Source organism: Equus caballus, chromosome 13 (assembly GCF_041296265.1).
Source record: "Equus caballus isolate H_3958 breed thoroughbred chromosome 13, TB-T2T, whole genome shotgun sequence".
Lineage (NCBI taxonomy): Eukaryota > Metazoa > Chordata > Mammalia > Perissodactyla > Equidae > Equus > Equus caballus.
In genome coordinates, this window is record NC_091696.1 from 1,818,310 (window position 1) to 1,845,452 (window position 27,143).

The 27,143-nt window shown below is 56.4% G+C and overlaps 3 protein-coding genes across 13 annotated transcripts in view; 1 reads left to right on the forward strand and 2 right to left on the reverse strand.

The window, feature by feature from the left end:
- Positions 1–507: 507 nt before the first annotated feature.
- On the reverse strand, positions 508–5,803 carry MRM2 (mitochondrial rRNA methyltransferase 2). 2 transcript variants are annotated; one of them, XM_023655146.2, is made up of 3 exons: positions 5,745–5,803; positions 3,864–4,153; positions 508–1,604 (listed from the first exon to the last, which is right to left on the reverse strand). In XM_023655146.2, the coding sequence occupies exons 1-3, from the start codon at positions 5,750–5,752 to the stop codon at positions 1,162–1,164; spliced, it is 741 nt and encodes a 246-aa protein (XP_023510914.1). In that variant the 5' UTR covers positions 5,753–5,803; the 3' UTR covers positions 508–1,161. The 2 variants fall into 2 exon arrangements, with proteins under 2 accessions (XP_023510914.1, XP_005598606.1); XM_005598549.4 differs by having other exon boundaries at positions 4,862–5,763.
- NUDT1 (nudix hydrolase 1) lies at positions 5,674–19,276 on the forward strand. 2 transcript variants are annotated; one of them, XM_023655148.2, is made up of 4 exons: positions 5,674–5,871; positions 7,401–7,566; positions 18,102–18,247; positions 18,530–19,276. In XM_023655148.2, the coding sequence occupies exons 2-4, from the start codon at positions 7,415–7,417 to the stop codon at positions 18,700–18,702; spliced, it is 471 nt and encodes a 156-aa protein (XP_023510916.1). In that variant the 5' UTR covers positions 5,674–5,871; positions 7,401–7,414; the 3' UTR covers positions 18,703–19,276. The 2 variants fall into 2 exon arrangements, with proteins under 2 accessions (XP_023510916.1, XP_001915134.1); XM_001915099.5 differs by having other exon boundaries at positions 5,858–5,907.
- SNX8 (sorting nexin 8) overlaps positions 19,253–27,143 on the reverse strand; it is a 66,504-nt gene continuing 58,613 nt past the window's right edge. For 7 of the 9 annotated variants that reach the window (XM_070231384.1, XM_070231383.1, XM_023655144.2 and 4 more), the window contains 4 exons: positions 26,108–26,176; positions 24,943–25,092; positions 24,395–24,544; positions 19,253–22,075 (listed from right to left, as the gene is read on the reverse strand). In XM_070231384.1, coding sequence (XP_070087485.1) covers positions 21,965–22,075; positions 24,395–24,544; positions 24,943–25,092; positions 26,108–26,176 — 480 coding nt within the window. In that variant the 3' untranslated portion in view covers positions 19,253–21,964. The remainder of the gene's footprint in view (positions 22,076–24,394; positions 24,545–24,942; positions 25,093–26,107; positions 26,177–27,143) is intronic. The other 2 variants (XM_070231381.1, XM_023655141.2) reach the window with 1 other exon arrangement.

Consider the following 27,143-nt stretch of genomic DNA (forward strand, 5'->3'; position numbering starts at 1 on the left):
GCAACTTGTCCAGTAACTTGTGTATCACTGTTTCTGGGTTCTCCTCCCTCCTCCTCCCCGCACCCCAGTCCCGAGGGTCTGCGCTGAATTCCCCTCTTCCAGACACAACACAGGTTTGTGCGCCGGGGAACTCAGTGTGATGGGGACGGGGGAGAACGTGGAGGGGCTGGGACAGAGCCTTCTCTGGACTCAACTGACTACAGCCAAAAAGAACATGAACAACTTTGAAATCAGGGAGCTGGACCAAGCCCCCGGACTCATGGAGACTCCTGGGCATCTAGCATTCCTTCCCCCGCTGGTCCTTGGGGTTTAATCATCCTCTCACAGTCAAACTGCTCGAGGGATGAGCACACCTCCAGGAAATGGCTTTGAAGAAACCAGCAGATTAAAAAAAAAAAAAAAAGCATGGAAGTTTCTCAAGATAATACAATCTTTATGGTTTCACAAAGCTGCATCGAGTTCCTGGAAGAGAATAAAAGGAAATAAATGAACACACCACATCGCAGCTTGCTTTGGCAATTACCTTTATGGTCTCGGGAGCTTGGGGCATTACAGCAAGCAACGCATATTCGCGGCAAAAACCAAAGCACACCACCCCATGCATAATTCATACCAAATGTCTTCCTTAATTGCTCTGGGAACTCTGCGCTGCTTGAAGAATGGATGTGTTTCTAGATCATTCACCAGAGAGATGGAAATTAATCCCCAGGCTGAAATTTCACTTTTCTACATTGCACTGGAAAGCCAAAATAACAACTGGAAACCTGTGTGCTGTGTTCTAGGAGCCGCAGTGGAAGCCGTTTCTCTGTAACGTGCTGACAGTCTGCAAGACGAGCACTGACATACAAGTGTGTGTGCGTGCATCTCTGCCTCAGCGTGTTCGTGTCTATCTTCCTCAGTCTATCTTCTCTTCCTGTTACCTCTGCCTGTCTCTTCCTCATAACTTCCTCCTCACAAATCATGTTAGAGAGACTGTTATCATATATCATGGACACTGAATATACTTTGTCCTATCTTTTTGATTTTACAAAAACGGTCCCCACTTGTCCTGCCTGCTGCGTGGCCGGGATCAGATCCAGCTCTGTCTCCCCAGCTGCACTTCAGGAAAGAGCTCAGGCTACGTCTGCAGTCAAAAGGGACCAGAAGAGGCGGAAGAAACCCTCAGGCCTTCACAGACCCCTTCCCTCTTCGGTACTGTGTGGCCAAGAAGTACACCTCTGAAGACTCTTTCCTGCTGGCTTCAGGTTTCACAGTCTTCGTGTTCTGGAATTCCTCTGTCAGTCTCTTCTGTAACCGATGGCTTTGACTTCCAGCCCAGGTTTTACAAAGGAATGTTCCCCCAGGGCACAGGGTGTCTGGAGCCAAGTCCAGAAGGGACAAGCACAGGCTAATGAGCCTGTCGTGATCGAGGCCCCGGATCCCTGTGGCGTTGGGTGCCATGTCGCTGAGAATTACATCTGCTCTCCCTCCAGGAAGCAGTTCTCGGATTCTCTGGAAGGTTCTTGGGTCAGTCACATCAGCAGGGCACAGAAAAGTCGCTCCTTCCAGGGGGAAGATGTGAAGAAGATCTACCCCAAGCACAAAGCCAACAGGAGCGCCAGGATCTGAGGAAGAAACAGTGAATGCATTATTTATTTACACCCTGAATCTCCCCACAGAAATACACGCACAAAATAATAGAATAGAAATTAAAAGTCAGGACCAAGGAAAAGAGCTCCTGTGAAAATACGTAGACACAGGCCTTTTCCCACTTTCTATGCATTCTATAAAAACACATGGTGGGGAGTGGTGGTCCTTCACTCTGCATCTGAGGAAACTGAGGCCCAAAGAGAAAAGTGACTGTCCCAGAGTCACACGGAGCCATAGGGAGACCTGGGGCCACGCCCTGGGACGTGACTCCACGTCTGATTTCATTTCACTCCCTGAGGCTGGCTCTCCATGAAACGCTTCTTATCTGAGTGGCCTTTGTGATAAACTAAAACAGAAAATGACACAGTAGTAGATAAAGTGCCTCTGGATTAAATCAACAAGTCCGTTCTGCAACTTAATCCAATTTCTCTCAATGTAGAAACTATCAGAAACAAACCCAGAGAAGGGGAAGATGGAGAGATGACAAATAAGGTACAAAAAGTGAAGCCCTGCCCAGATTTGAGTGATACCCATTGTGACATAAAAGATGTCATTTTTTCACCTTACCTAAAACAACACATGTGCCTGCATGACTGTGGTCCCCAGCGTCCCCCTCGCCATCCTCTCATGCTGCACCCACAAAGCACCCCTCACAAGCCCTGGCGTCCCCTCTGTGTCGCTGCCCTACGCCAAGGAGGGCCTTTGCTCTGCTGACACCCACCAGGGTGGGTAAGTCCAGGGTAACGTCCCAGATTTGCTAGCTCATCTGCTTAATAAAAAGGCCGTTGCAAGGCAGGGGGAATGTGTGTTTTCTTTCTCTCTAAAGCTTGGGAGTCCAGATATTTTGCAGCAGACCCCGTTTTTCAAAGGTGAAAACCCTCAATTCTCAGCCCTGAAAAGCGGGACATCTCGCATCTCATGTCACGCACTTGACTCCCTTTAACACCCACGTACCCCCACCTCAGGAATGTCCACTCAAGGCAAATGGCTTTGGTTGCATTTTTGCCACTTCTGGGAGGAAAAGAAACCACATCATGTCACCTGCGCCCTCCTCGCTTCTGCCACTTGTTCCTAGCAGTTCAGCTTGGCCGTCTCTCCGCTTCTCTAGAAGAGCTACTGGGGAGGAGGAGCCACTGAACCAGCTGTTAGCAAGTCTGTGGAGGGGTCCAGCGGTGGGGGAGGAGCTAAAGTTTGTGACACTTCATTCACTTGGTCGATCAACATTTAATGAGCTGGAAAATAATTTCGCCTGCTCGAGAGTCCCATGAGGCATCCCACCCAGAGTAATGCGGCTGACGAATGAACCTGGGGAGCAGCATCCCCAGGGCTGTCCTTTCAGCAGCTCATTCAACGCCTCAGAACCTCAATTTTCTCATTAGGAAAATGGGCCCAAACGTCCCCACTGGAAGGTGTTTGGGGGAGATCTTTGTGAACTGTCACATGTCACAAAGCCAGTGCATTCAGTACCCTCGGCAGGAAATATCAGTGCTAAGGATATTCACCACAGCGTCCTGCATGATAGCCGAAGGCCGGAAAGCACCTTGATGCCCAGATGAGGAGCCGGCCTAACCACCAACAGGGCACCCGTTATCTGGAATATTATGCAGCCAGTTAACAGGACGACACAGTTTTCTAAATTGTGTGGGTTGGTTTATCTGTTTATTAGCCAGGGGGACTTTTTTTATATAGATGAGGCCCTCGGGTTGAGCCAGAGTGGAGAATCCAGAGCCCCCACCACGTGGGCTAAGCAGCCCCAGCAGGACCTCTGAGAAATGCAGGGCTACCAGGACCAGGACCCAGAAACCTCTGGAGCTGATTCAGCTGTACTGTCATGGAAAGTGGCAATATATAAGTAAGAGAAAAAAATAGCTCCATCAAGGCTCTAAACCAGCAACAAGAGTTTGGTATAGTATCATTTTTGAAAAACAAAGTGTATATATATATATGTAGTTATGTATGCAAAAACAAATTCTAGAAGGATGCACACTGACACATTTGCATATATTAATGTGGTGTGATTTGAGGTGATTTTAATTTTCTTTATACCTTTTTACCTTTTCATTTTGAAAATGTCAGTGTCCTATCTTTACCATTATTACTACTAAACAACCAACTCAGAAGTATGTGCCTTCACCAAGTGGCCCGGTTGCCCCGTGTCCTCGGGCAGAGGGCAGCTGCCCTGCGTCTACAGACTCCCGGTGGTCAGGGGCCCTAAGAGCAGCAGGAGGCCCCACCTGTGCCTGCGGCGTTGACCCTCTGCACAGCCACCTGGCTCCACGCGCCTGGAGCCGCCCCACAGTCTAACACCCGGAGGCCAGGCCGCAGGATCTGGTGCCTCTCGTTCACCTCCAGAAGCTTGAAGGCACTTCGACACCGGTAACTCTCCACCTTCGCAGCCTTCACAAATGGGTCCTTCAAATGCCGTGTCAGCCACAGATGCTCAGCGCCGGTGCGACCCTTGTAGTGACCCCCGGCAGTGTGGAAGCCTTGACGCTGAAGGGAAGCACACAGCAGCTTCAAGGACCTGATGACAGGAAAAGGGAGCAAGCAGGTTGGCATCATATAGACCCGCGGATCAGAGCTCGTTGGGGCCCTTGGTTCACGCTGCCCGCTTTTAGAGATGGGCACGGAGACCAGAGGCGATGTAACTTGACAAAGCCGCACAGCCAGAAAGCAGGGCTTTCTGTGGGCTGAACTGTGTCCCATCCCCCTCCCCGCAAAAGTCATATGCTGAAGTCCTAACCCCCAGTACCTCAAAATGTGACTGGTCTTTAATGAGGTAATTAAATTAAAATGAGGTCATATGGGTGGGCCCTATTCCAATAGGACTAGTATCCTTCTTAAGAGCATAGGCGGACACACAGACACAGGAAAGCCCAGCAAGAAGACGGCCATCTACAAGTCAAGGAGAGAGGCCTCAGAAGACACCAGCCCCGCTGACACCTGACTTCGGACTTCTAGCCTGCAGCACCGGGAGACGATACATTCCTGCCGGGCAAGCCGCCCGGGCTGGGGCGTCTGTTATGGTCTCTGGCGCTCTGTTAGGGCAGACCCGGCAAAGTAACACAGCTGGCATCTACCCTTCAGCAAGAAGTGTTTCTTCTGTCCTCGTGTTTTCTTCAGAAGGAAAACTCAAACATCAGGGACGGTCACCTTGTTTGTGTCAACCAGAATATTCCCGGTACTGGTTAACAGTACTGAAAAAATCGGCGAGAGTTATATTCTTCCTCACCTGCTAGGAACAATCACCGGGCTCTGAGAGGCCATGCAAACCCATGAGGCAGGTCTTACAGTGACTGTGTTCCATGACTTTAGCGGCTGGCACGGGCCCTACCTGCCACGTTTCTTACTAAAATTGAACTCAACCTGTGCGAACACTTCAAAGGCAATTTCCATTTCTCTTTGGCAAAGTTAGGTTTTGAACAGTTTATCAACTGCCGGGAGCTATCCATACCTCCCCCATTTAACTCTCAGAACAACCCTACAAAGTAAGTCCTATATGTATTTTTCTGATGAAAAAAAGGCTGTCATTATCCTCACGGCTCCAGGTCAAAGCCCCTTCAACACCAAAGCACGTGACAAGGTCTGGAGACTGACAACTCCGGAATCACTGCCTTCAAAAGACAGAAGGGGTCTGCAAGGAATAGGGCACAGGGTGGTCCTGGGCCCCAGAACTTATTCCAATGGCCCAGGACGAGTGGAGAGTGGAGGGACACACCCACCCCGGCCTGATCTGGGCAGGGCAGCCGACCTCCAGCCCCACCCCACCTCCTGGATGCAGTTTCAAGTTTCACTTCCACCTGCAGGGACCCTCTCACCTGCCCCTCCCCCTCTCCCCCCGCGGGACCCCTCCCCTGCCCTTCTCCTCCAGCCGTCTACAGCTCTCTGCCCGCCCGCCGCTCCCCGGGAGCCTTCGCCCACTGTGGCTTGGCGTTTGCAGTCCTCCTCGAGTCACCTGGCCGGGCTGACCGTGTCGGGCCGGGACGGAGGCGGGACCCGCGCCCCTGCGGACGGGGAAGAGTGGGGCGGGCCGCTGGCCACTCCCGCCTCCCGCACGCGGGCAGCAGGCGGCCCCGGAACGCCGCACGGGCGCCCCGTCCCCCGGCCCCGCTCACCCAGCCATCAGCGCCGACCTCTCCCGCCGCCGGAAGTGCCCGCCTCGCTTCCGGCCCAAGGCCACGCCCCCGGAAGCGGCGCGCCGGTTCGGACGGCGCGCGCGGAACGGAGCCGGTGGCCGGTCAGGTGAGCCCTGGAGCCGAGGAGCAGGGGGCGGGCCGGGTGAGGGGGCAGCGAGGGAGCGGGGCCAAGAGAGCGGGGGGCCGGGAAGCGGGCTGGGGCTGCGGGGCAGGTGAGCAGAGGCCGCAGGGGACGGACCAAGGACTGGGGTGGGGGCCTGGGGCGCCGGGCCCCTGGGAGGGGCGGCCAGGGAACCTGCGTTTACAAGTCTGCTTGTCAGCAGCAATATCTAAGGATATTGTCCCTTTCAACCCTGGTGACGGCCTCAGTTTACATACCACTGGACTCAGAGGCCACGTGGCTAACAAGTGGGGCTGCCCAGCCCCATTGCCAGCCTCCCAGCCCCTGACGTTAGATGGCCTCTCTGAGGACCCGTCTAACTGTAGTGCCGAGCCGTCTGCTCTGGCTGCTTGTCTTAGTCTTAAGCAAGTCTTAGTAGATAGAGTTGTTGGGTCTGTTATATGGGATAATTTTTTAGAAAGAAGTTCATGGTCAGTGCTTAGTAAGTGATAGCTGACAACCCAGGATCCATCTTCATCACCATCACCGTTGACTTAGGAAGCCAGGGCTTTGGGTGTGAGCAGGTCATCGTCAGGACAGAGTGTGCAGGCCGAAAGAAAGCCTCAGCATCAGAAACTCACTCCCCCCACCACCAGGATTCAGCTGTCGGTGCCTGTTCTCAGATACCATAGCTTCCCAGGAGGATCCTGGTCCTGAATCCTGTGTCATTCTGATGCGGTCCCCAGAGCAGGAGACTTATGTGCAGTGGGCCCCAGGCCAGGATAGGGATAGAGCCCCAGAGACCTTGGTCCTGGTTCTCCAGCAGCAACCCAGATGTCACCCTCAGGGTCTTTCTCTGGACCATGCACACCCATTCGAGCAAGAGGGGCCCTTGTGGATCCAGTGCCCTCTCTGAGTGCCAGGTCCCAGAGCAGCAATGGTTGTGAGCAGAGCATGAACTCCTGGCACAGGATGGAGGACCAGCCAGGCCTGGCTGGGTGGACTCTCCACTGTCGGGAGCATTTCTTGGGAATCTGGAGATCTCCTACTGCAGAGAGGAAGAAGCCAGATCCCAGGAGGCCAGAAGAAGGCCCCATTAACGACAAGGCCAGGCCAAAAGCCTGGCTCCACAACCGCTGGATAAACTGCATGGTTATCCTGGTGCCAGCTGGGCACAGAGGCTGGACTGCCCTCCCACTGCTGCAGAACAGCCCTGTGCCAAGGAGTGGGGAAAGGGAGCTGTGGCCGTCGCCTGACCTCCTGCATCAGCCCTGAGGACTGAAGGGCCTGGGCACTGATCCCACTGGGTTCCGAGGGCCAGGCCTCTTTTTTTACCCCAGAAGATCATTTGTTCAGTGGCAGGCTTCCACCTGCATCAGGCAAGCCACACATGGCAGAGCCGGGAAATGACCACCAAGCTTCCCCTCCCTGCCTTCCGATGCATGTTTCCACTCCCGCTGGCCCCCGGCCACGGCAGTACACATGCTGCCATCCACGCCCGTCAAGCTGACCCAGCCCTCTTGCCTTCCTCACAGAACCCAAGGGGACTATGGGTGTCTCCAGGCTCTACACCCTGGTCCTGGTGCTGGAGCCTCAGCGAGTTCTCCTGGGCATGAAGAAAAGAGGCTTCGGGGTCGGCCGGTGGAATGGCTTCGGCGGCAAAGTTCAAGAAGGAGAGACCATCGAGGACGGAGCCAAAAGGTGAGGGAGGGGTAGGCCTGACCCCAGAACCAGCTTCTGCAGGCGGTAAGGATTCCAGCCGTAGAGCCAGACTCCTGATGTCACCACTTAGAGCCATGTGACCTGAGGCATGTACTTAGCCCTTGAGCCTCAGTTTCTTCATCTGCAAAATGGGAATAATAGCAGGAGCTGCTGCTTAGGATTGTTGTGGAGATTAAATGAGAAAATGAATATAAAGGACTAGGAACAGTGCCTGGCACGTGCTAAGTGCTGAGTACACGTGAGCTGTTGCACTGCGGGGTGAGGACGGATCTGGGAGGCTGCTGTGCACGTGGCTTCCTCTTTCTAGCTCAGAGCCCGGTCGGTCACTTGGTCTCTTCGTTTGTTCAGGGGAGCTGATGGTGAGCGTTTCTATCAGAAACCTTTTGCACACACAGTCTCAGTTAATCCTCAACACAACCAGCGTCACATGGGAAGCTACCGAAACCCAGAGAGGTTGAGCAGTGTGCCCAAGATCACACAGCCCTCCAGACTTCAACCTTCTTTGCCCCTCTTCACAGGCTTGTGTGGATAAAATGAGAGTGTGTATGTAAACATCACAAAGCTACACAAACCTCAGCTCCTGTTGATCTTGTTCTTACTCTGAAAAAGGTTGGCAACCTGAAGGCCACCTTCCCCCGAGAGGGGAACAAACCCCCAAATGCCTACTACCGAGGTTTCTGGAAAGGACGGAAGCTGCCGATGCTGCAGCCCAGTGGCTTTCAACTTATGGGGTTTTTTAAATTTAAATCACAACCCACAGTAAGAAATGTTTATACTTTGATATAGCAGTGCCCTTACTACATGAAAGCATGCTCCAATGTAATTTATTTTAAAGATTGGCACCTGGGCTAACAACTGTTGCCAATCTTTTTTTTTTTTTTCTGCTTTATCTCCCGAAACGCCCCCCCCCCCCCACCCCCGGCACACGGTTGTATATCTTAGTTGCAGGTCCTTCTAGTTGTGGGATGTGGGATGCCGCTTCAACGTGGCCTGACGAGCAGTGCCATGTCTGCGCCCAGGATCCGAACCCTGGGCCGCCACAGCGGAGCCGGCCCCTACAATTTTTTTAATTGCTCATCATGGTCCACTAAGTCGACCTCAGGGTGCAAGACTGGCTTACAGCCCCCCATTTAAAAAGCCCTGCAGGTGGTATTCCTGTGTGCACCTGCCCTCCTAGGCCTGGGACCCGGGGCTGCTGCCACACGGAGGCGTCTGCTCGTTCATTTTGGCAGGTGCACTGAGAGGACACGGCTGGGCGGAGACCTAGTCTGACGAGACTCAGCGCTGGGGTGGGAGGGGTGCAGAAGAAACAGCAGGGAAAACGGACAGAAACAAGGGGGCGCCAGAGGTCTGCTCTGCCACTGTCTGAAGGTCTGTGTCCTCCCAAGACCGTTCATCCGGTCACTGATTCAGCAGCGCCCACCGCCTAAGCACTGCTCAGTGTCGGGACACAGAGACGCGAGTCCCAGCCCCCGCCGGGCCCCCATCTGCTCTGGCTGCGGGGCTTGGGGGGCTGTGTGTAGAGAGCGGGTCTAGTGGACAGCCCGTGGTCTGGGCATCAGCATAGAGACGGAGGGCAGACAACTGGGCACGAGGGAGAACTCCCGAAGGACCTGAGTTTGGTCGGAGGGCCAGGTGGAAGGTGGGATCCCGGTACTCAGAGGAGCGCAGAGGGGTGTGGTGTGGCCAGAGGGCAGCCAGGGGAGGCAGGGTGGGCTGAGGGCGAGGCACGAGGAGCCCCCAGTGGCTTCACGTCAGCTGTGCTGCTGACAAGCAGACTTGAGACCCCCGAGGCAGCCCTGATGCGTTTCCTTATGAACTGTCTCACGATATAAGGAGCTTTCCTTCCCGCCCTCTCAATATGATTCATTTCTTCAACGCGACACAGACTAAGAAACCGTGACTCCGACCCTCGGTACTGAGTAGGACAGTGGCCTTCCCTCAGACGGGGTCTGAGCTGGGGGAGGAACCTGCAGGACAGAGCAGGAGGCAGGTCATGTCTATCCCGAGGCTCCCTGCACTGCTGCGTCCAGACTACCCCTCTCACCTGCACAGGTGGGAGCGTCCTGCCTGGTCTTCTGCCCCTCCCTTCCCTCCCGGGTCCATTCTCCACCTGACCGCCTGCGGGCTGACCTTCCTGAAACCACGTCTGGGTCTCTCTGTCTCTCTCACTCTCTCACACTTTAAACCCTTTCCTAGCTCCCATCGCACTTAGTCCAATGTCCTGTGTCATCCACTGAGCCCCCCACGGTCTGGCCTCTCCCCTCCTTCCCATCCCCGCCCCTCTCCCCACACTCTTTCTGCCCCTCGGACACCCCACTTTTCCTGGCTCCTCGCCTGGCTGACCCTGTAAGAAGGTGGCCCCCACCCAGCTATTCCCGATAAATCTCATCCTGCGTTGCTGTGTATCCATTTCCTCCACAGCACTCTGACCCTTTCTAATCGTATTTAATTATTCCCTTTCCATCTGTTTTGCCCCAGAAGCGCTCTGTGAGACCGGGACTGAAGACATTTTATACGTCAAGTTGGTGTTGAAATAGCGCATGCGTATAGGAACGTGCACAAATCTTCATCAGGGAATTTTTAGGACACAGGTCCATCTGTATGACCAGCCCGTGGGTCAAGAGATGGAAATGGGGTGGGGACCTGCCCTCCAAAGGTCACCCTACACCCTGATTTCTGTCCCAGTTGATCATTTGGGCCTGTTCAAAATAGCACATAAGTGGAATCCTGTGGGATGACCCTTTGCGTCTGGCTTTTTCCCAGCATTACGCCTCCAGGAAGCAGCAGTCCATTAGTCCTCACTGCTGTCTAGTATTCCGGTTGTGAATACGCTGCAGCCTGTCCTTTCCATGGATGGCATTTGGGTCGTTTCTGGTTTGGAGCTGCGAGCGGTTCTGCTGACAGCCCTGTACGGTCTTTGGAGCCCGTGTGAACTCCTTGCTGCTGGGTATTTCCCTGGGAGGAGAATTAGAGGTGCTCGGCGTTAGTAGATGCTGCCCAACAGTTTTCCGAAGTAGCTGTGCCAAGCTGAGCTCCCACCAGAGGTGTGGGTCCTGCTTCCTCCAAATCCTCGGAAACCCTTGGTATTTTCTGCCTTTGTCATTAGCCACTCTGGTCAGTGTGATGACACCTCAGTGAGGGTTTCATCCATTCGCCCTGCTGACTGCTGAAGTTGCACACCTGCTCAGCGTCTCTGGCCACTCGGATATCCTTTTTTGTGACGTGTCTGCTCAAGTCTTTTGCACAGTTTTGTAATCCGGTTGCCTGTCTTTTTCGTATCCATTTGTAGTTCCCTGTACCTTTCACTCTGTCCTCTCTGATTTTCTGCCTGGTGCATCTGTCCAGTTCCGGGTGTCAAGGTCTCTGACAATGACAGTGGGTTCGTCTGTCTCTCCTTGCAGTTCTGGTCGTTTCTGCCTCACAGGGTTTGGTGCTCTGTTGTCAGGCACATACAGGTTAAGGATTGTTGTGTCTTCTTGGAGAACTGACCCCTTTATCATGATGTGACGCTCTCTTAATCCTTGGTAACTTTTGTTGTTTTGTAGTCACTTCTGTCTGAAATTAACATAGCTGCTCCTGCTTTCTTTTGATTAGTGTCAGCATAGTGTATCTTCCTCCATCCATTTATTATTAATCCTCAGGTGTCTATTTAAAGTGGGTTTCTTGTAGAAAACATAAAGTCGGGTCTGTTTTGTTTTATTTTTTTGCTGAAGAAGATGTGCCCTGAGCCAACATCTGCTGCCAATCTTGCTCTTTTTGTGTGTGAGCCACCACCACAGCATGGCCGCTGACAGACGAGTGGTGTAGGTCCATGCCCTGGAACCGAACCCAGACTGCCAAAGGAGAGCATGCTGAACTTCACCGCCAGACCACCAGGGCTGGCCCTGTTTTTTCATCCTCTCTGATGAGCTCTGTGTTTTAATTGGTGCATTTAGATCCTTGATGTTCAGAGGGATTAATGACATAGCTGGTTAGTATCCACCATATCCATTACTGTTTCCCATTTATTGCCCTTCTTCTGTGTTCCTATTTTTGTCTTCCACAATTTTTCTGCCTTCTATGGTTTTAATTGAGCTCTTTTTTTTTCCTCTCTTTTTTGCTGAGGAAGATTTGCCCTGAGCTAACATCCATTGCCAATCTTCCTCTTTTTGCTTGAGGAAGATTGTCCCTGAGCTAACATCTGTGCCAATCTTCCTGTATTTTGTATGTGGGATGCCACACAGAATGACCACCGACAAGTGGTATAGGTCCACACCTGGGCACTGAACCCAGGCCACCGAAGTGGAGCGGCGGAACTTAACCACTAGGCCACAGGGCCGGCCCTTTGATTGAGCATTTTATGTGATGCCATTTTCTCTCTTTCTTAACATATAAGTTTTCCTTTTTCACTTTTTTTAGTGGTTGCCCTAGAGTTTGCAATATCCATTTACAGCTGATCCAAATCCGGTTTCAAATAACACTTCACGGTAGTGTGAGTACCTCATAATAACAAAATCGTCCTGATTCTCCCTCTCGCCACTTGTGTCATTGCTGTCACTCATCTCACTTACCCTCAGTGCCCACGAGCATTTATATGTGAGGCACAGACATAAGCGCCCATAATTGAACACATCGTTGCTATGAGTATTTTGAATAAACTGTTGTCTGTTGGATCAATTAAGAATAAGAAAAAAGCTTTATGTCATCTTCACTTGTTCCATCTCGGATGCCCTTCCTTTCTTTATGCAGATCCAAGTTTCTGACCTATATGTTTTCCTTCTCTCTAAAGAATGTCTTTGAAAGTTTCTTGCAAGGCAGGTCTACTGGCAGCAAATTCCCTTGACTTCTGTTTGTCTGAGAAAGTCTTTATTTCTCCTTCCCTCTTGCAGGATAATTTCACAGCGTACAGAATTCTAGTTGGTAGTTTTTCTCTCTCGACACTTGCCATATTTCACTCTACCCTCTTCTTGCTCGCGTGGTTTCCGAGGAGAAGCTGGACACGGTGCTTTGTTCTCCTGTAGGCAACATGTTCCTTCCTCTGGCTCCTTTCTGGATTTTTTCGTTATCTTTGATTTTCCGTAGTTTGAAGATAATATGCCTAGGTGTGGGTGTTTGGGTGTTTATCCCACGTGGTGTTCTGTGAGCTTCCTGGATCTGTGGTTTGGAGTCTGACATTAATTTGGGGGAAATTCTCAGTTGTTACTAATTCTCATGTTTCTTCTGTTTCTCTCTCTTCTTCTTCTGGAATTCCCATTAAACACATGTTGTGCCTTTTGTAGTTTCCCACAGTCCTTTGCATTCTCTTCTGCGTTTTTTCGGTCTCTGTTCTCTCTGCTTTCCCGTTATCAGGCATTCTGTTGGCACGTCCTCCAGCTCAGAGACTCTTTCCTCGGCCGTGTCCAGTCTGCTCATGAGCCCGTCAAAGGCATTCTTTGTTTCTGTGACATTCTTCATCTCCTGCATTTCTTTTTGGGTCTTTCTTAGGATTCCCCTCTCCCTGCTCACACTGACCGTCTCTTCTTGCGTGCGGTCTACTTTCCCATTAGAGCCCTGAGCATATTCATCATAGTTGTTTAATTTCCCGGTCTGGTAATTCCACGTCCCTGCCATGCCGGGTGCTTGTTCTCTCTCTTCAAACAGTGTTTTTTTGCCTTTTGGTGTGCCTTGTAATTTGTTCTTCACAGCCAGACACGATGCACCGGGCACGAGGAACTGCCATCAACAGGCCTGTCGTGCTGTGGGGGCGAGTGTGGGGGAAGGAAGCGTTTATAGTCCTGTGATCCGGTCTCGGGGTTTCCGTGGCCTGTGCCTCTGGACCGTGACCTTCACAAGAGTGTCTTAGGTTCCTCCTCCCCACACGCCCCCATTAGGTGGGACAGGGTCGCTACAGCTAGCTGGACCTGGGTGTTTCCCATCTGGCAGGTCACTTAGGCTCTGGCTCACTAGTTCCCCCTGGGGCCCCTCGTGATGAACAGAGGGCTCTGGGGGATTTCTAAGTGGTTCCTTCCCCTCCCCCTGCAGGAAGCATGGGGGGATTTTTCTCCATATTTACTGTGGGAACCTGGTCGAGCTCCTGGAAATGAATCTCACGATATTGTGGCCCCCGTGCCCCCAGTGACTGAGGCCCCCTGGAGTGTGTAACTCAGACGGGGCCACGCTGAGCCTGCAGTGACTCCTCAGTTACCGTTCAGCTTTCCTGCCCGGGCAGTGGCTTCCACTCACGAGTCTGCGCCGGGCAGCCGGGACTCTGCGTGCGCCCGTCCCTCTAACTGTGGGGGCAGGGGTCTGCATCCCTCTCGTAGACCCAAGAAGAGTCCTGGATTGTTTGGTCACTTCAGCTTTTTACTTGCTGTAGGATGGAGGGGTGACTTCCAAGCTCCTTACCTGCGGAAGCAGAACCCAGAAGTCTCCTTAAACGTTTGAGACTTGAGTTGTCAAACATATGTACTGCAAATATCTTCTCTGGGGCTTGTCTTCTGACTCTTAATGATATTTCAATAAACAAAAGTTTATCATTTGATGTAATCCCACATACAACTTTTTCCTTTATGGTTACCATTTTCCACATCCTTTAAAAACTCTTTGCCTATCCCAAACTTAAGAAGATAGTCTCCTGCTTTTTTCTAAAACTTTTAGAAGTGTTAGATCTTTAATCCATCTGGCACTGAGTTTTGTGTATGATGTATGGCAGAAGGTCAAGATTCCTATTTTTCCATATAGATATGCAGCTGACACGGCATCATTTATTGGAAAGACCATGTTCCCCCACTGCACTGTAGTGTCACCACTGTCATAAACACAGGACATATGTCACGTAGAACCGTAATGTCGGTTTCGTTCTCCAGCGCCCGCACAGGGCAGGCCTGCCTTCTGTAGGCATGACGTGGCTGGATGGATACGCGGATAAATTAATCAGCTCGGCAGAACTGACTGACACTGCGCTGGCCCTGGGAGTCTGCCCTCTAGATGCCCGGTGGACAGCCAGAGGCCGGTGGAGCAGCAGCCCCGTGCCCACAACATTGTGCCTCTGTCCTGACCTCACCCAGGTCACGAAACCATCGTCAAATCGGTGACTTCCTCTCGTCGTTCAGCCTTACTCCCAGCTTTGCTATGAAGGTCTCAGTAGCCTCTTAGAGGCTCACAGTTCTTTGCGCTTCGGAGGCCTCGTCCAGCAGGCAGGGCCGTGGAGGGTGCTTCCTCCTGACCGCCGTGAGCTCCTGGGCGAGGCCGGGCGCCCACAAGGGTGTACCCTGCCCCTGCCAGCAGCACACTCCCCCTGGAGAACATCCTCCCCGTGGCCACGTGGCATAGGTTGCCATGCTCAGGAGCCAAGAGCAGAGGGCCAGCTCTGCATGAAGGCAAGGACAGGCCTTACTGGGACTGAGATGTCCAGCACCCCTGGCCATGCTGACCGCCTGATTTAGACCGGTCAGCCTCGGTGACCACGTGGCACCACGCTGCCTCCCAGGGCCTTCAGCCAGTTCCAAGGAGCTCTCTCCAGGACCCCCGTCTCCTCCTCCCAGGAGCCCAGAGTGTCAAGTGTGTAGGACGGAGCCAAGGGTCAGGACACCCTCTGACAAAGACTGTTGTGCCCCTGCCCAGGGGAGTGAGAAGGGCAGGCCCAGTGGCACATTCTGATACACGTGAGGAGCTAGCTGAGATGGGTCCCAGGACCCAGAGACTCCAGCAGCAAAAAGGGCCTCACTCGCCTTGAGGACAACTCGGCATCGGCCCCAGCTAGGGCTGCCCCGGCTTCCTCACGTGCACACACACGGAGCCGCTCCCCGGGCCCCAGGCCCTGGCTGCCCCAGCCTCTGACGTGCACGTGAGTCGCGGTGGCGCTGGGTGTGCGTCTGGTGCACACTTTATCCACTGCACTGCCCTTCTGCACATTCGGGTCCCAAAGTGGGCCCCAGATCCAGAGCCAGGATAACACACCCTCCTCGCTCACCTGCAGGTGCAGGGCAGCTGTGTGCGGGTGGGTCTCCCCTCCTCTGCCCGATGCCCCTGCGGGGGGAGCCATCTGAGCATCAAGGATGATGCATTCTTCGGGGGGGGGGGGTTCCAGGAACTTGGGGACCTCGGGTCCCTCAGAGAGTCAGGTTTGGGCTTTGGGTGTGTGGCATGTGCTCATCGTTCTGGCCAGTATCCCTGACGGTCCCCAAAGCAGTGAGGATGCAGAGCGCTGTGTTCAGAGAACCCTGGAAGGCAGTGCAGGAGAGGATAACTGAGGTGCATCCCGAGCCATGCCACAGGCCCCTCGCGCCCGCCGCCCACGCCCCCATGGCACTTGGCTGCTCGGAGTTTGTGCAACTTGTTACTCATCCCGTTCTCCATCTGCCATCTGGGAAATGAGCATCACAGAGATGCAGTCAGACACGTTAGCAAAACTGTAACAGTGTCATCTCCGCTGTCTCATTAGCCCAGCCCGTGAAATGGAGATTCAGCTCTGACACCCGGGAGATGCTGATATCTCACACGCTGCCGTGTGCTCGGGGAGAGGAACCAAAATTAGTCAGAACATTAAATCGGGAGGTGCAGTTTTTAAAATGAGACCCACCAGCCACTGCCAGAGCCCAGGTGAGGCCCCGCTAGGCTCTTCTGTTACATTTAAGTGGGGAGCCATTTGCACCCCCTGAGTGAAAACAAACATTTGTTTTCTAGGTCAAGTCTAATTTTAATTAACCATCTCAACAAGTAAATCCCAGCTTTCAAAACATCACTGGGGGGGGGCCGGCCAGTGGCACAGCAGTTAAGTGCACACGTTCCGCTTCAGTGGCCCGGGGTTCACCACTCCGGATCCCGGGTGTGGACCTACGCACCACTTGTCAAGCCATGCTGTGGCAGACATCCCACATATCAAGCAGAGGAAGATGGGCACAGAGTTAGCTCAGGGCCAGTCTTCCTCAGTAAAAAGGGAGGATTGGTGGCAGATGTTAGCTCAGGGCTAATCTTCCTCAAAAGAAAAAAACAACTCACCCGGGCCTGCATCTGAAATGGCAGCAGGTGGCCGCGGCTCCTGTCCAGGCCTCACAGGGAGCCGGTCAGCCCTAGGCTGAGGACAGCATCCGTTTAAACGTCGCCCTTCCAGCCGGGGTGTGCGTGAATGAACACGCTGGTTTCCCCAAGCCCTGGGCCCAGGCACAGGAAGTAACGATGCGCTGTGTCCTCACCTCACCTGGAAATCAAAGCTAAAAACTTTACACCTGCAACTATAAGTAGTCAGACGTAATTAGAACATTCTTGTAGACGGAGAAGTAAAGACGGGGCGGGGGGAAGTGTGAATCTCTACAGGGAGCAGCAGACTCTGAGCTTCACGGCTGCAGCAGCTCTGGGGGTCCCCAGAGTCCTGAGCACAGCACAGCTTCCAGAAAGCGTTTGCTGAGTGACTGAACAAGGGTGGAGTGAGAGCCCACGCTGAGCTGTCAGCCAGGGTGAGAAGTCAGTGGTGCGGGGCATGTACAGAGATGCTCGTCACGGGGGATCGACACGAGCACGTTGACAGTTTTTATTCTCTAATGCACGACGGTTGAGAAGCTGGTTGAATTCCTTGTGTAGGATGTTGCCCCACTGTTGCATGAAAAGTGAAGGTACAGTGTGTGATGTGCTTGCAATTTTTTTTTTTGAGGAAGATTAGCCCTGAGCTAACATCTGCCGCCAATCCTCTTCTCTTTTTTTGCTGAAGAAGACTGGCCCTGAGCTAACATCTGTGCCCATCTTCCTCTACTTTATATGTAGGACGCCTGCCACAGCATGGCTTGACAAGCGGTGCCATGTCCGCACCCAGGATCCGAACTGGCAAACCCCGGGCCGCCAAAGTAGAATGTGCGAACTTAATTGCTGTGCCACTGGGCTGGCCGCTTGCAATTTTTAAAGGGATGTACAAAGGAGAAAGAGCCAAAGGAAGAACACTGAGATGGAGACAAGGGCTCTTTCTGAGTGAGGAGTCCGTGGGCACCTCCTGGATTGTCTGCGGGAAACGTCTGTAAATAGGCGACAGCATTAGAATGTTCTGGGGGCATCGTGATTCTGCTTGTGGTGAGGAAGGACGATTCTTTGGGCAGGAAGGTTTCCGTTCAGGACCTGGGCCCTGCCGCAGACGTGCTGGGAGAGAGCAGGAGCTGAGGACGGGCTGGGGGTTCCCAGCTCCACCACCGGCCTCCCATGAGGCCCCCAAGCAGCTGAGCCGGGCCAGGCCTGGGCTGCCACGTGCTACAGAGGGCGCTGAACTAGGAAGAACCAGTGCTCGTCACAATCTTGACCCCTCCCTAGAACCTCTGAACAAAATCGGAGTGTTTACAAAGGTCCCAGGCGACTCCACAGTTCCGCCAGGCTGGGAGCTCGCCGTGCATTCCACGAGACGCTCCGGGTTTCCCGCCCGCGCATCCCACTCGCGGCTCCCTGGGCCCCTTCGGCGCACGTGCACAGATGCTCTGCTCTTCCATCCTCCCACTGCCATTCTCGGGTTCTGCGTGGACGTGGGCACCTTGCTTTAACTGCCGCTTTCTTTCCATCCGTCTCCCGGCCCGCAGGGAGCTGCAGGAGGAGAGCGGTCTGACCGTGGACGCGCTGCACAAGGTGGGCCAGATCGTGTTTGAGTTCGCGGGTGACCCTGAGCTCATGGACGTGCACATCTTCCGCACAGACAGCGTCCGGGGGACACCCGTGGAGAGTGACGGTGAGTCTCAGGGCCCGTCCCTTCACAGCAGGCGAGGGGACAGCCAGGAGAGGAGCCGGCCCCAGCAGCCTGCTCCCCGCCCTGCATTGCCGAGAGGCAGGTGCTGCAATGCACAGCACCAACGGAGCCTTCTTCCGGGCACGTAAAAGGAGAGACACGGTCGCGAGGATTAAATCCAAAGTGTGTCGAGCTCCTCACACAGCCTTGCTCAGTTCGTGCCTTGCCAGGGGTCCAGTTAAATCTGGGTTGGACGTCGGGGCCCTCCCTTCTCTCCCGCTACAGAAATGCGCCCTCAGTGGTTCCAGCTGGACCAGATTCCCTTCGAGGACATGTGGCCTGATGACAGATACTGGTTTCCCCTCTTGCTTCAGAAGAAGAAATTCCATGGGTACTTCAAGTTCCGGGGTCACACCACCATCCTGGAGCACACGCTGTGTGAGGTGGACACAGTGTAGGGGCAGAACCGCGGCTGCCCCTCCGGGCCCAGAGAACAGCTGCTCGGCAGCCGCACTGTCTGAGCCCCGGGCCCCGGCCCCGAGCCAGGGTGGAGGTATTCTATTTGGAACACGGCTGGCTGGGAAGGGAAATAAATGTCTTTTACCTTTTCAACATTCTTCACCCAGCCCCACCACAGCCGGCCCAGTCCTGGCCTCAGGAAGCCACCAGACGTGCTGGCCTGTGCCCCGCGCCACAAGACATAAATGGGAGAGGAGATAGGCCTTGGGGTGAGGGGACGGCTGGTGGGAGAGGGCGGGCAGTGATTTCCTCAGTGCCACAGGCTCCTGTTGGGACCACAGGGTGGGGCTAGGTGTGTCCTCTCTCACCACCTCCCTTAAAGGGGAAACTGAGGCACGGTCGGGGCCCAGAGCTAACACCCAGACCTAATGTGTCATAGGCTAGTCACCCTCCCTTAGCCCAAGAGCACGGGGCCCTTCTTGTCCCAATTTGTCACCACCAGGAAGGGGGAGTCACCACTCACACAGAAAACTCACGACGTCACCCAGCTCTTATAAATACGTTTAATAATAACTGTTCGTGTAAGTTTATTGATGAGAATCTCGGAATGCAGATCATTTGTAAACAACTCCAGTTTACCGGGTGTGGTAGCAGTTGACACCTGCAGCCTCGTAAAGTGCTTCATACGTACAACCGCCCCGCGCCAAGCAAAAGGCAGGCCTCGGACACAGAACCGCTCCGACCGCAGTCAGGCCAGAGGCCCCCTCGGCCCCTGACACCTCCCAGCTCACGTCTCCCCTTCCTACTCAGCGTCTGCGGCCGATGAGTAGACCGTGTCCGTAGTTAGCACCGAACAAGCGGGTCGAGCTGGAAGGACCTGATCCAGAGGCACTCTCCCAGGGGCCAAGCTGAGGCTCCAGCCTTCCATGCAGAACAGGGATTTCTCGGAACCACAGGAACGGCTCCCACGGGGATAATGTAACCAGGTGGCCTTTCGCCGGCTGTGGCGGTAGGCGGGCTCTCCCGGGCAGCAAGGACAGCTCCAGCAGCAGGAAGGGCGCAGAGGCGCAGGGACACCCTGACCTTGGTGTGGCCCCTCCTCACCCTCCCCAGGACAGAGCGGAGCACAAAGTGCTGGGCCCCCAACCAGGGAATCCACCGCAGCCCAGGCTCGGGCCGAGGGAAGCTCTGTGCAAAGGCGGCCTCTGCTGTCCCCAGCCGCTTGGCACAGGGGACTGAGCTTCCCTCCGCCGCTCCCGAGAAGCCCGCCCCAGCAAGTCTCTTCCCTCCCCTTGGCCTCGCTGCACCGCCTGGGGTGGGAGGGCGCGCCCTACAAGGCAGGCCTCCAGATGAGCCTCCCAAAAACGGGGCCAGGGCTCCAGCCGAGGACCCGCCCCCAGTCTCCACCGCAGGAGACGCTCCAGGAGCGCGGAGTCCTGAGCACAGCTCCTGTCAGAAAAGGACGTCTGAAGTCTTTGGTGCTAGAAGTCCCCCCGGTGACCCGTGCAAGGATGCCCTGTCCTGCCCTGGAGGCAGTCCCCGTGATGGCCCCCACCCCCACCATGTGCAGGGCCTGGCTGGGGTCTCTTCCCGCCTGTCCTCTGTCCTGTGGTCACTCATCCCTCACCATGCACAGACAGGCCCCAGGCAGGTGAGCAGTGGCCACCGCAGGACAAGACAGAAGAGGCCTGGTGGTCACGCTTTCCGGCTCGGTTGTACCCAGTAGCGGAGGGGAGCAGCCCCGGGGGCCAGGATCTGCTCAGCGGTTCTCTTCAGCAGAGGGAGATCAAGAAGCAAGCAGCCCGGAGGCGACAAGGGATCCAGACAGCCCAGGGTCATCAGCTCCGCGGGGACACTGCCTGCTCTTTGTGTGGCCAGGAAGGCACATGTGGGCTGCGGTGGGGCACCCCCACGGCTGCCTTGCTGGCACCAGCAGAACCCACATGCGGAGTGAGCCCAGTGTGTGGCCAGCCCTAAGGGACATTTTCCCCTGGACTGTGACAGGTGTCAGCCCCGCAGGGAAGCCCGCCTGTCTGCTGTGAACCGAGTGACCCTGGAGCCTCTGCCCCCGTTTCCAGTCCTGCAGGCTGTGTGTGGACACGGGGGCAGAAGGCTCCCACGGCAGACCCAGAGAAAACCCGCTCTAGTCAGCTCATATTCCCGGGAGGCAGGAATCTCAGAAATCCTATGGTGCCGGTTCAGCCTCCTCCAACCAGCTCCCAGCCAATGGGAGCAGTGAGCTCAGGAAAGCCCGAGGGTTCCAGACCTCAGAGGAAGGCTCCGTGCTGCATTTAAGGCATTTAAGGCCGAGGTCAGACCCTCCAGGAATGGCCGGCCCCCTCGGAGCAGGTACCAGGTCAGCACGTGTAGGGGGTAGGTTGGGCAGGAGGGTTCTAGTCGCCCCAAGAAGTGAGGTCAGTTTAAGCTGGGCTGACCACAGCAGTGCTCCTCCAGAGCCCCAGCTGGAACAACACCCCCCGCCCGCCCCTCCTCTCAACGCTCATGGTCTGCAAAAAGGGGGTGTCTGTGAGAGGAGAGAACAGAGCAGTTCCGAGCACCGGGCACACGATGGGCACAGTGTGTGCACGTGTGCAAGCATGCGGGGAGGGATGCGGGACATTCGGCCCTGGAGGCCAGGCCCAGACTGGGGCCCCAGGGCACTCGCTGGAGCAATCCCCCGGAGACAGGTCACTGCCTTCCCTCCCCATTCCCGCTGCCCGCTCCTGTGCACCCACAGCGCCCCGGGCCATCTGCTCTCTCACTGACCAGTCACCCGTCAGGTCCAACGGCGGCAGGCCGGCTGCAGGAGACTCCTGCCCTCATGGGTCTCAGCCTCCCTCCCCACTCAGGAATCCAGAGCCCTCCCGAGTGCCTGAGCACATAGGGGTCCCCTGTACACCACCTGTTGGCTGGGACCCTCCCTGCTGCACTGCCCTCTGGGCGTTGGGAGAAAACCATCCCAGGGGATCTTAATACTTCTCGGACGGGCGCAGGGGTGGGGGCAGGGAGGCGGCAGAGGGGCCGGAGCAGCTCGGCTTCCGCGGATGCTCAGAGGCTCAGGGCCTGCGCCCGGCCCTGCCCCCACGAGGGGAGGGGAGCCCGGCCCCACCCGGCCCGGACGTCAGCTCTTCTGCTACAGAGGCATCAGCGCGCCGCCGGGGCCCCGGGAGTGGGGCAGCGCCGTCTGGGGAATTAAACGGGGACACAAGTTTGGAAAGAAGTTTTAGTGAGGCGCTGGGAGCTGCGGCCCGGTCCTTGGCTCTAGTGAGGAGACACGCCGTCCTGCGGGGACCTTGGCGGCGTCAGGGTGCTGTTCGGTCCAGCGAAGAGGCAGCTCAGCTTGGGCTTCAGGTCGTTCCACACCTTGCTCATCTGCAGGAGGAGGGAGCAAGACAGGGTGAGAGGCCGGCGCCAGGCCCTCGCCCTAACGCACGCCAACGAGGGGCCTCAGGACAGCCATCCTAGGGCAGGAGGGGACAGGCCGCCACGGCCACCACCAGGCCCGTGTGTCGCAACCCCCTAAGCTGCCCTTCCCTGCATCGCGGCCCCTTCCTCCACGGACGAGGCCCAGTAAGGAGTGCTCCCCAAACCAGAGGTGACGGCCGGCCAGCCCCTCCGCCCCTGTGCTCAGCACCCAAGGGGCACTGCTCGACGCGGCATTTTAAGAAACCTTGCTGGGTCACTTCCAGCACACTCTCTAACCGCTCGACAAGGGCCGGCCTTCCGGCTCAGCAGGGCACACCCCAACACAACGGCCACCAAATAAACACAAAACAAACGGCACACGGAGGAGAGGAGTAAGACAAGCCACCGGCGCTCGCCAAGCACGCCGGGTCCGGGCTGAGGAACGGCCGCCACAGCCCGCGCAGCAGGGAAGCTGACAGTGGCTCATGTGACAGCAGGAAAGCAGGGTGTCTCCCTGGGAACGTGCAGATGAAGCGAGTACAGTCTAGGCACTGTGACACTGGGGACTAGCCGGTCAACTACAACAGAGAAAGCTAGGATCGGGGTCACAAGGCCTGACCCAGGTGGAACACAGGCTCACCCAGAGTCCCCTAGGGATCTCTCATCCAAGACTCACCCGGCGTCCCCTAGGGACCTCTCATCCCAGACTCACCCAGCGTCCCCTAGGGACCTCTCATCCCAGGCTCAACCGGTGTCCCCTAGGGACCTCTCATCCCAGGCTCACCCAGCGTCCCCTAGGGACCTCTCATCCCAGGCTCAACCGGTGTCCCCTAGGGACCTCTCATCCCAGAGTCACCCGGTGTCCCTGCTAAAAGCACAGATTCCGAGTCCTGGCCCCCAGGGATCCTGAGTTTGTGGGTCTGAGGTGGGACCTGTGTCCCATATCCACATGCTGAGCAAACACTCCAGGTGGTTCTGGCACAACTGTTTCTAGACCACGGTCTGGCCTGGCCAGTGACCTGGTCAGTCACAATGGCCCCAGACTGGACTGAGAGTCTCCAGCCTCTGTCCCATCCTCTAAGCCGCTGCCAATGTCCTCTCTGAACTATGGATCCGAGTCAATCCTACGCACTACTCACAAGAAGTCCCTCCACGCAGAACTGCCAGCACCCTGGACTGTACCCCCCACCCCTGGGCTCTGCACAGGCCTCCATCAGGGCGTGAGAAGCCCTCCCTCTGACTGGCCGACCGGCCAGGATCTGGTAGTCCCTGGTGACAGGGACGTCTGTAGTCCTGCTGTGTACCCTCACAACCACAGAGCCGGGCACGGAGCGGCTACCTGTGGTCCCTTACCCACCGATCTCCCAGGCCAGTCTTGGAAGGTGGGGAGATTGTATTTATGCCATTTTTCTGACCGGGAAACTGGGCCACAGAGGTTAAATGACCCAACCAAGGCCGGAAGAGCTCATAACAGTCACAGAGCTGGGATGGAGAAGTTCTGAGCCTGCGCCCCACTTGGTGTATCAAGGAGCTGGAGGCGGCCACCGGCAGATGCACCCCAGGGCTAACGAGGCAGCGAAAGAACCCGGGACAGACAGTATCAGAAAACGGGAGGGTGCAGGAGCGACACAGAGCCAGCAAACGCGGAACTGGACAAGGATCGCTTCTCAAGTGCTTCTTCAGCCCCTGCCAGACCCCCGGCATTCTAGGCTGTTGTGAGATGGGCACACGTGTCCCTGTTTGAGAAGGGTGAGCAAAGAGCCACACACATAAGCTGGAGTTATACGGCTCAGGCAACTCTGGCCAGGCAAGGGCTGCCGCAGCTTGCAGTCTCGGGGCAACCACAGCGTTTCTCCTCAAAGGCTCGGGAGCCACCATCTGGAGGAAGCTGACCAGGGGTTTCCAGGAAAATATCCCGTCTCCGGTACTCCCGAACTCCTCACACGGGTTCCCTGCTGTCTGCTCCACGCCTGTCAGTTCCTAGGGATCCTACGTGCTTTACCTCCGCCTTCTGCAATTCCTCCAGAAGAGGAGAAACTCTTCCTTTAGTCTCGCTCTGCTCCTCCCACCACACACAGCCCGCCCCCCCGCCAGAATCACGAGGACAACATGCGACTAGGAGATTCGGACAAGAGCAAAGTGTCAAGGTCCCGCGCTTGCCCCAACCCCACCAACTCTCCCACGCAATTCTTCAAGGTCGGCGGCAAAGGGTGCCAGATTCGCAGGAGGGGCGGCTGCAGAAAGAAAGGTGCTGGCCGAGACAGGGTCTGCGCAGGCGAGACCCACCTCCTTGTGCCCCTGGATCTGCGAGTTGACGAAGGCCCCGAGGATGTGGGAGGTGAGGGGCAGGTAGACATGGACCAGCTGCGTCTCCTGGTGCAGGCAGTACAGCGAGAAGTAGTTCCGAAGCTCCATCGTCTGAATCGCGTTCTCCTGCTGCAGAGAAAGCGCCTCCCCTCGCACCTGGCCCAGCAGACGGCGGGGCAGTGGGGGCGGGGGGGCATCCCAGCCGACACACTGCCGTCCTCCTGAGCCCAGGCCCGGAGCCCCGCCTCTGTGTAACTCCCAAGGCAAAGGCCAAGCCACACATCGCAACCGGGTCCAGAAGGTGCCGAGGGAAGAGAGAGGACCACGCATCACTCTGGGCACCTGGGGGCGGCTTCCCCACCCCTGCGACACCCCCACACGCCTGTGACACCAGCACACGGGCATCGACATCCCAGAATCTGATCAAGCCAACCAAGGACTCTCCGGAAGCACGGCTCCAGGGCCCAGCCCAGCCAGGTGTGGAAGGCTCCCCAGGAGGTCGGCCCCCGCCCGCACACCAGCACTACCTCCAGGATGCGCGACTCCAGCTGCTGCACGGACTCAGGCTCGCGGGTCTGCCCGGCGGTGCCCGACGCCGGCCTCTTCATCAGGCTGTAGGAGTGCAGGGCCCGCTGGGGCTTGTGCAGCAGGCCCTTCTCGTGCCGCGCACACAGGTCCTGGCGGGGGGAAGGCGTCAGCCAGAAGGGACCCAGAGCCCACAAGGATGCTAGAGCCCCCTCCCGCCTGGCAGGAGTAAGCACGAAAGGGGAGAGCCGGGAGGAGGCTGGGAGACAGATAGCACCGGGGCTCCCAGCACACGGCCTCAAGGCAGCACTGTCCCCGTCCGCGTCAGCAGCCTTCTCCAAGGATGGCTTTCCCCTTCAGAACTGGGTCACACGTGCCCCACGTGCCCCACGCGCCCCACGCTCAGAAAGCGTTCACGGAACAGCAGTTCAGGGGTGCCGGCCCAGGGGCAACCCAGGAGGGGGTCGCAGTGCCAATCAGCACCACAAGAAAACCCACGTCAACAGGCCCTGCTTGGAGGGAACCGTGCAGTCCGGGCGCTGGGCCAGGCCTGGACCACAGCGTCCAGACAGCCAGTGTCCCCCAGCAGCAAGAAGACCAGGCGGCCTCCAAAAGGAAGATGCACGGGCATTTCCCTGGGGCCCTAAAAGAACCCCCATCAGGAATCTAGTGGGAAATACTAGCCGCAGGACCACAGGGCTGGGACTTTCAAGGCCACTGGGCTACCATCCCACTCAACAGAGAAATCCCTTCTGGAACATTCCCCAAGTCACCAGGCCAGCTCTCTCCTTGAGCTCAGCACAAAGGATTGTCTGGTTTCACAGGCCATCCATTCGGTCACTGATACTCCAAAGAGGCCATCTCTTTCTCTGCCAGGCCAGCCCCTCACATAGTTATAGAGAGCTCACACACACACACACACACACACACCCCATTCTCAGATCGGGGGAAGCCCGAGGCCTGTCTGCACTCCTGCTGGGACCACAGCCCAGAGACTCCGCAGAGCCCATCGAGGAGAAATAACATCAGAGAGTCAGCGTAAGGCCCATCTTCCCTCTGCAACTCTGGCTTCTCCACGTTTTTTCCATCCCCCGGAATTACACCCTGAAAGATCACAGGATCCTTCTCAGAAGCTCTGTCCCCGCCCAGGGAGCAGCCCAGACTCACTTTATAGGACTGCAGCAGATCCAGGAAGAGGTTCAACTTCTCCACCACATCATTCTCTTCCTGTTTGCCCTGGAAAACGAGGGGGGTTAGCACGCCGAGCAGCACCCCGAGACCCAGCCGGGGAGCGCAGGCCCATGCACAGGCCTGGGCGGGCTCTGCCCCCGGAACCACCAGCCAGCTCCACGGAAGAGCCCCTTCCCCACGACAGCCCCCCAAACACGAGGCACAGCACCTGCACCCAGCAGCCCGACGAGGATCAGGCCTCGGGTCCCAAGGCCGCCTGCCCAGGCGTGCTCGCCGTTCAGCACCCCGTGTCCTCCTGGGGTCCCAAAGCCAACGTCCTCCCCGACATACACCGGGAGCGCCAGGGGCCTCAAACACCCTCTCCGCGGCTCCGCCAGCACCCCAGAAACCTCAAGCTTCTATTCGAAGCTGTGAGCGGTGTTGGAAAGGGGAAACAAAAAGGAGGGATGTGGCTGGGAAGGAAGGGGGAGCTTAACAAAAGAGGAAAGGAGCACAGGCGGGGAGGGGCGAGCGGACAGAGTCCGCAGCTGCAGGACCACACCTGGGAGAGCAAGGTAAGATAAGAGAACAAAGACCCCTCTGTGCCCAGGCCGATGCGGAAGAGGAGAAAGGGCACAGAGCACAGGTGCAGGGTGGGCCAGATGCACACTCTCTGCTGGATCCTGCACAGAGGTGACAATGACGGAGACAAGCCCACAGCTGCGTGGTGCCACAGCTCCTCTCCCAAACCACAGAGGCCACAGTGGCACGGAGGGCGGCCCTGTTAGCAGAATGGGGTATCCTGGTGACAACAGAGGGGGTGAAGTCACCACCGCATCCTAGGGACACAAATATGATCCAGACTGCCCCAGGCCCGCCACGTGTGCTCCCAGCAGCAGGAGCATGGGGAAGGACGCGCAGACAAGCCATCGTGCACACGGCCCGACCAGCACCGATGCTCAGAGCCACTCCCGGGCAGGAAGAGTCCGCACCGAAACCCTGGGCTCAGGGGGCCTCAGGGAGCGAGCGAGCA

What these genes read in the sequence shown, in the direction of transcription:
- MRM2 (XM_005598549.4), bottom strand. Translation starts at nt 4,896, where the DNA reads ATGGCCTCTCAGAGCCCGGTGATTGTTCCTAGCAG. An exon ending in CCGGTGATTGTTCCTAGCAG is followed by an intron (nt 4,154 to 4,861) that starts GTGAGGAAGAAT and finishes TCCTGTCATCAG; the next exon opens with GTCCTTGAAGCTGCTGTGTG. An exon ending in GGTCAACGCCGCAGGCACAG is followed by an intron (nt 1,605 to 3,863) that starts GTGGGGCCTCCT and finishes TTTCTTCCTCAG; the next exon opens with ATCCTGGCGCTCCTGTTGGC.
- NUDT1 (XM_023655148.2), top strand. Translation starts at nt 7,415, where the DNA reads ATGGGTGTCTCCAGGCTCTACACCCTGGTCCTGGTGCTGGAGCCTCAG. An exon ending in ATCGAGGACGGAGCCAAAAG is followed by an intron (nt 7,567 to 18,101) that starts GTGAGGGAGGGG and finishes CCCGGCCCGCAG; the next exon opens with GGAGCTGCAGGAGGAGAGCG. An exon ending in GACACCCGTGGAGAGTGACG is followed by an intron (nt 18,248 to 18,529) that starts GTGAGTCTCAGG and finishes CTCCCGCTACAG; the next exon opens with AAATGCGCCCTCAGTGGTTC.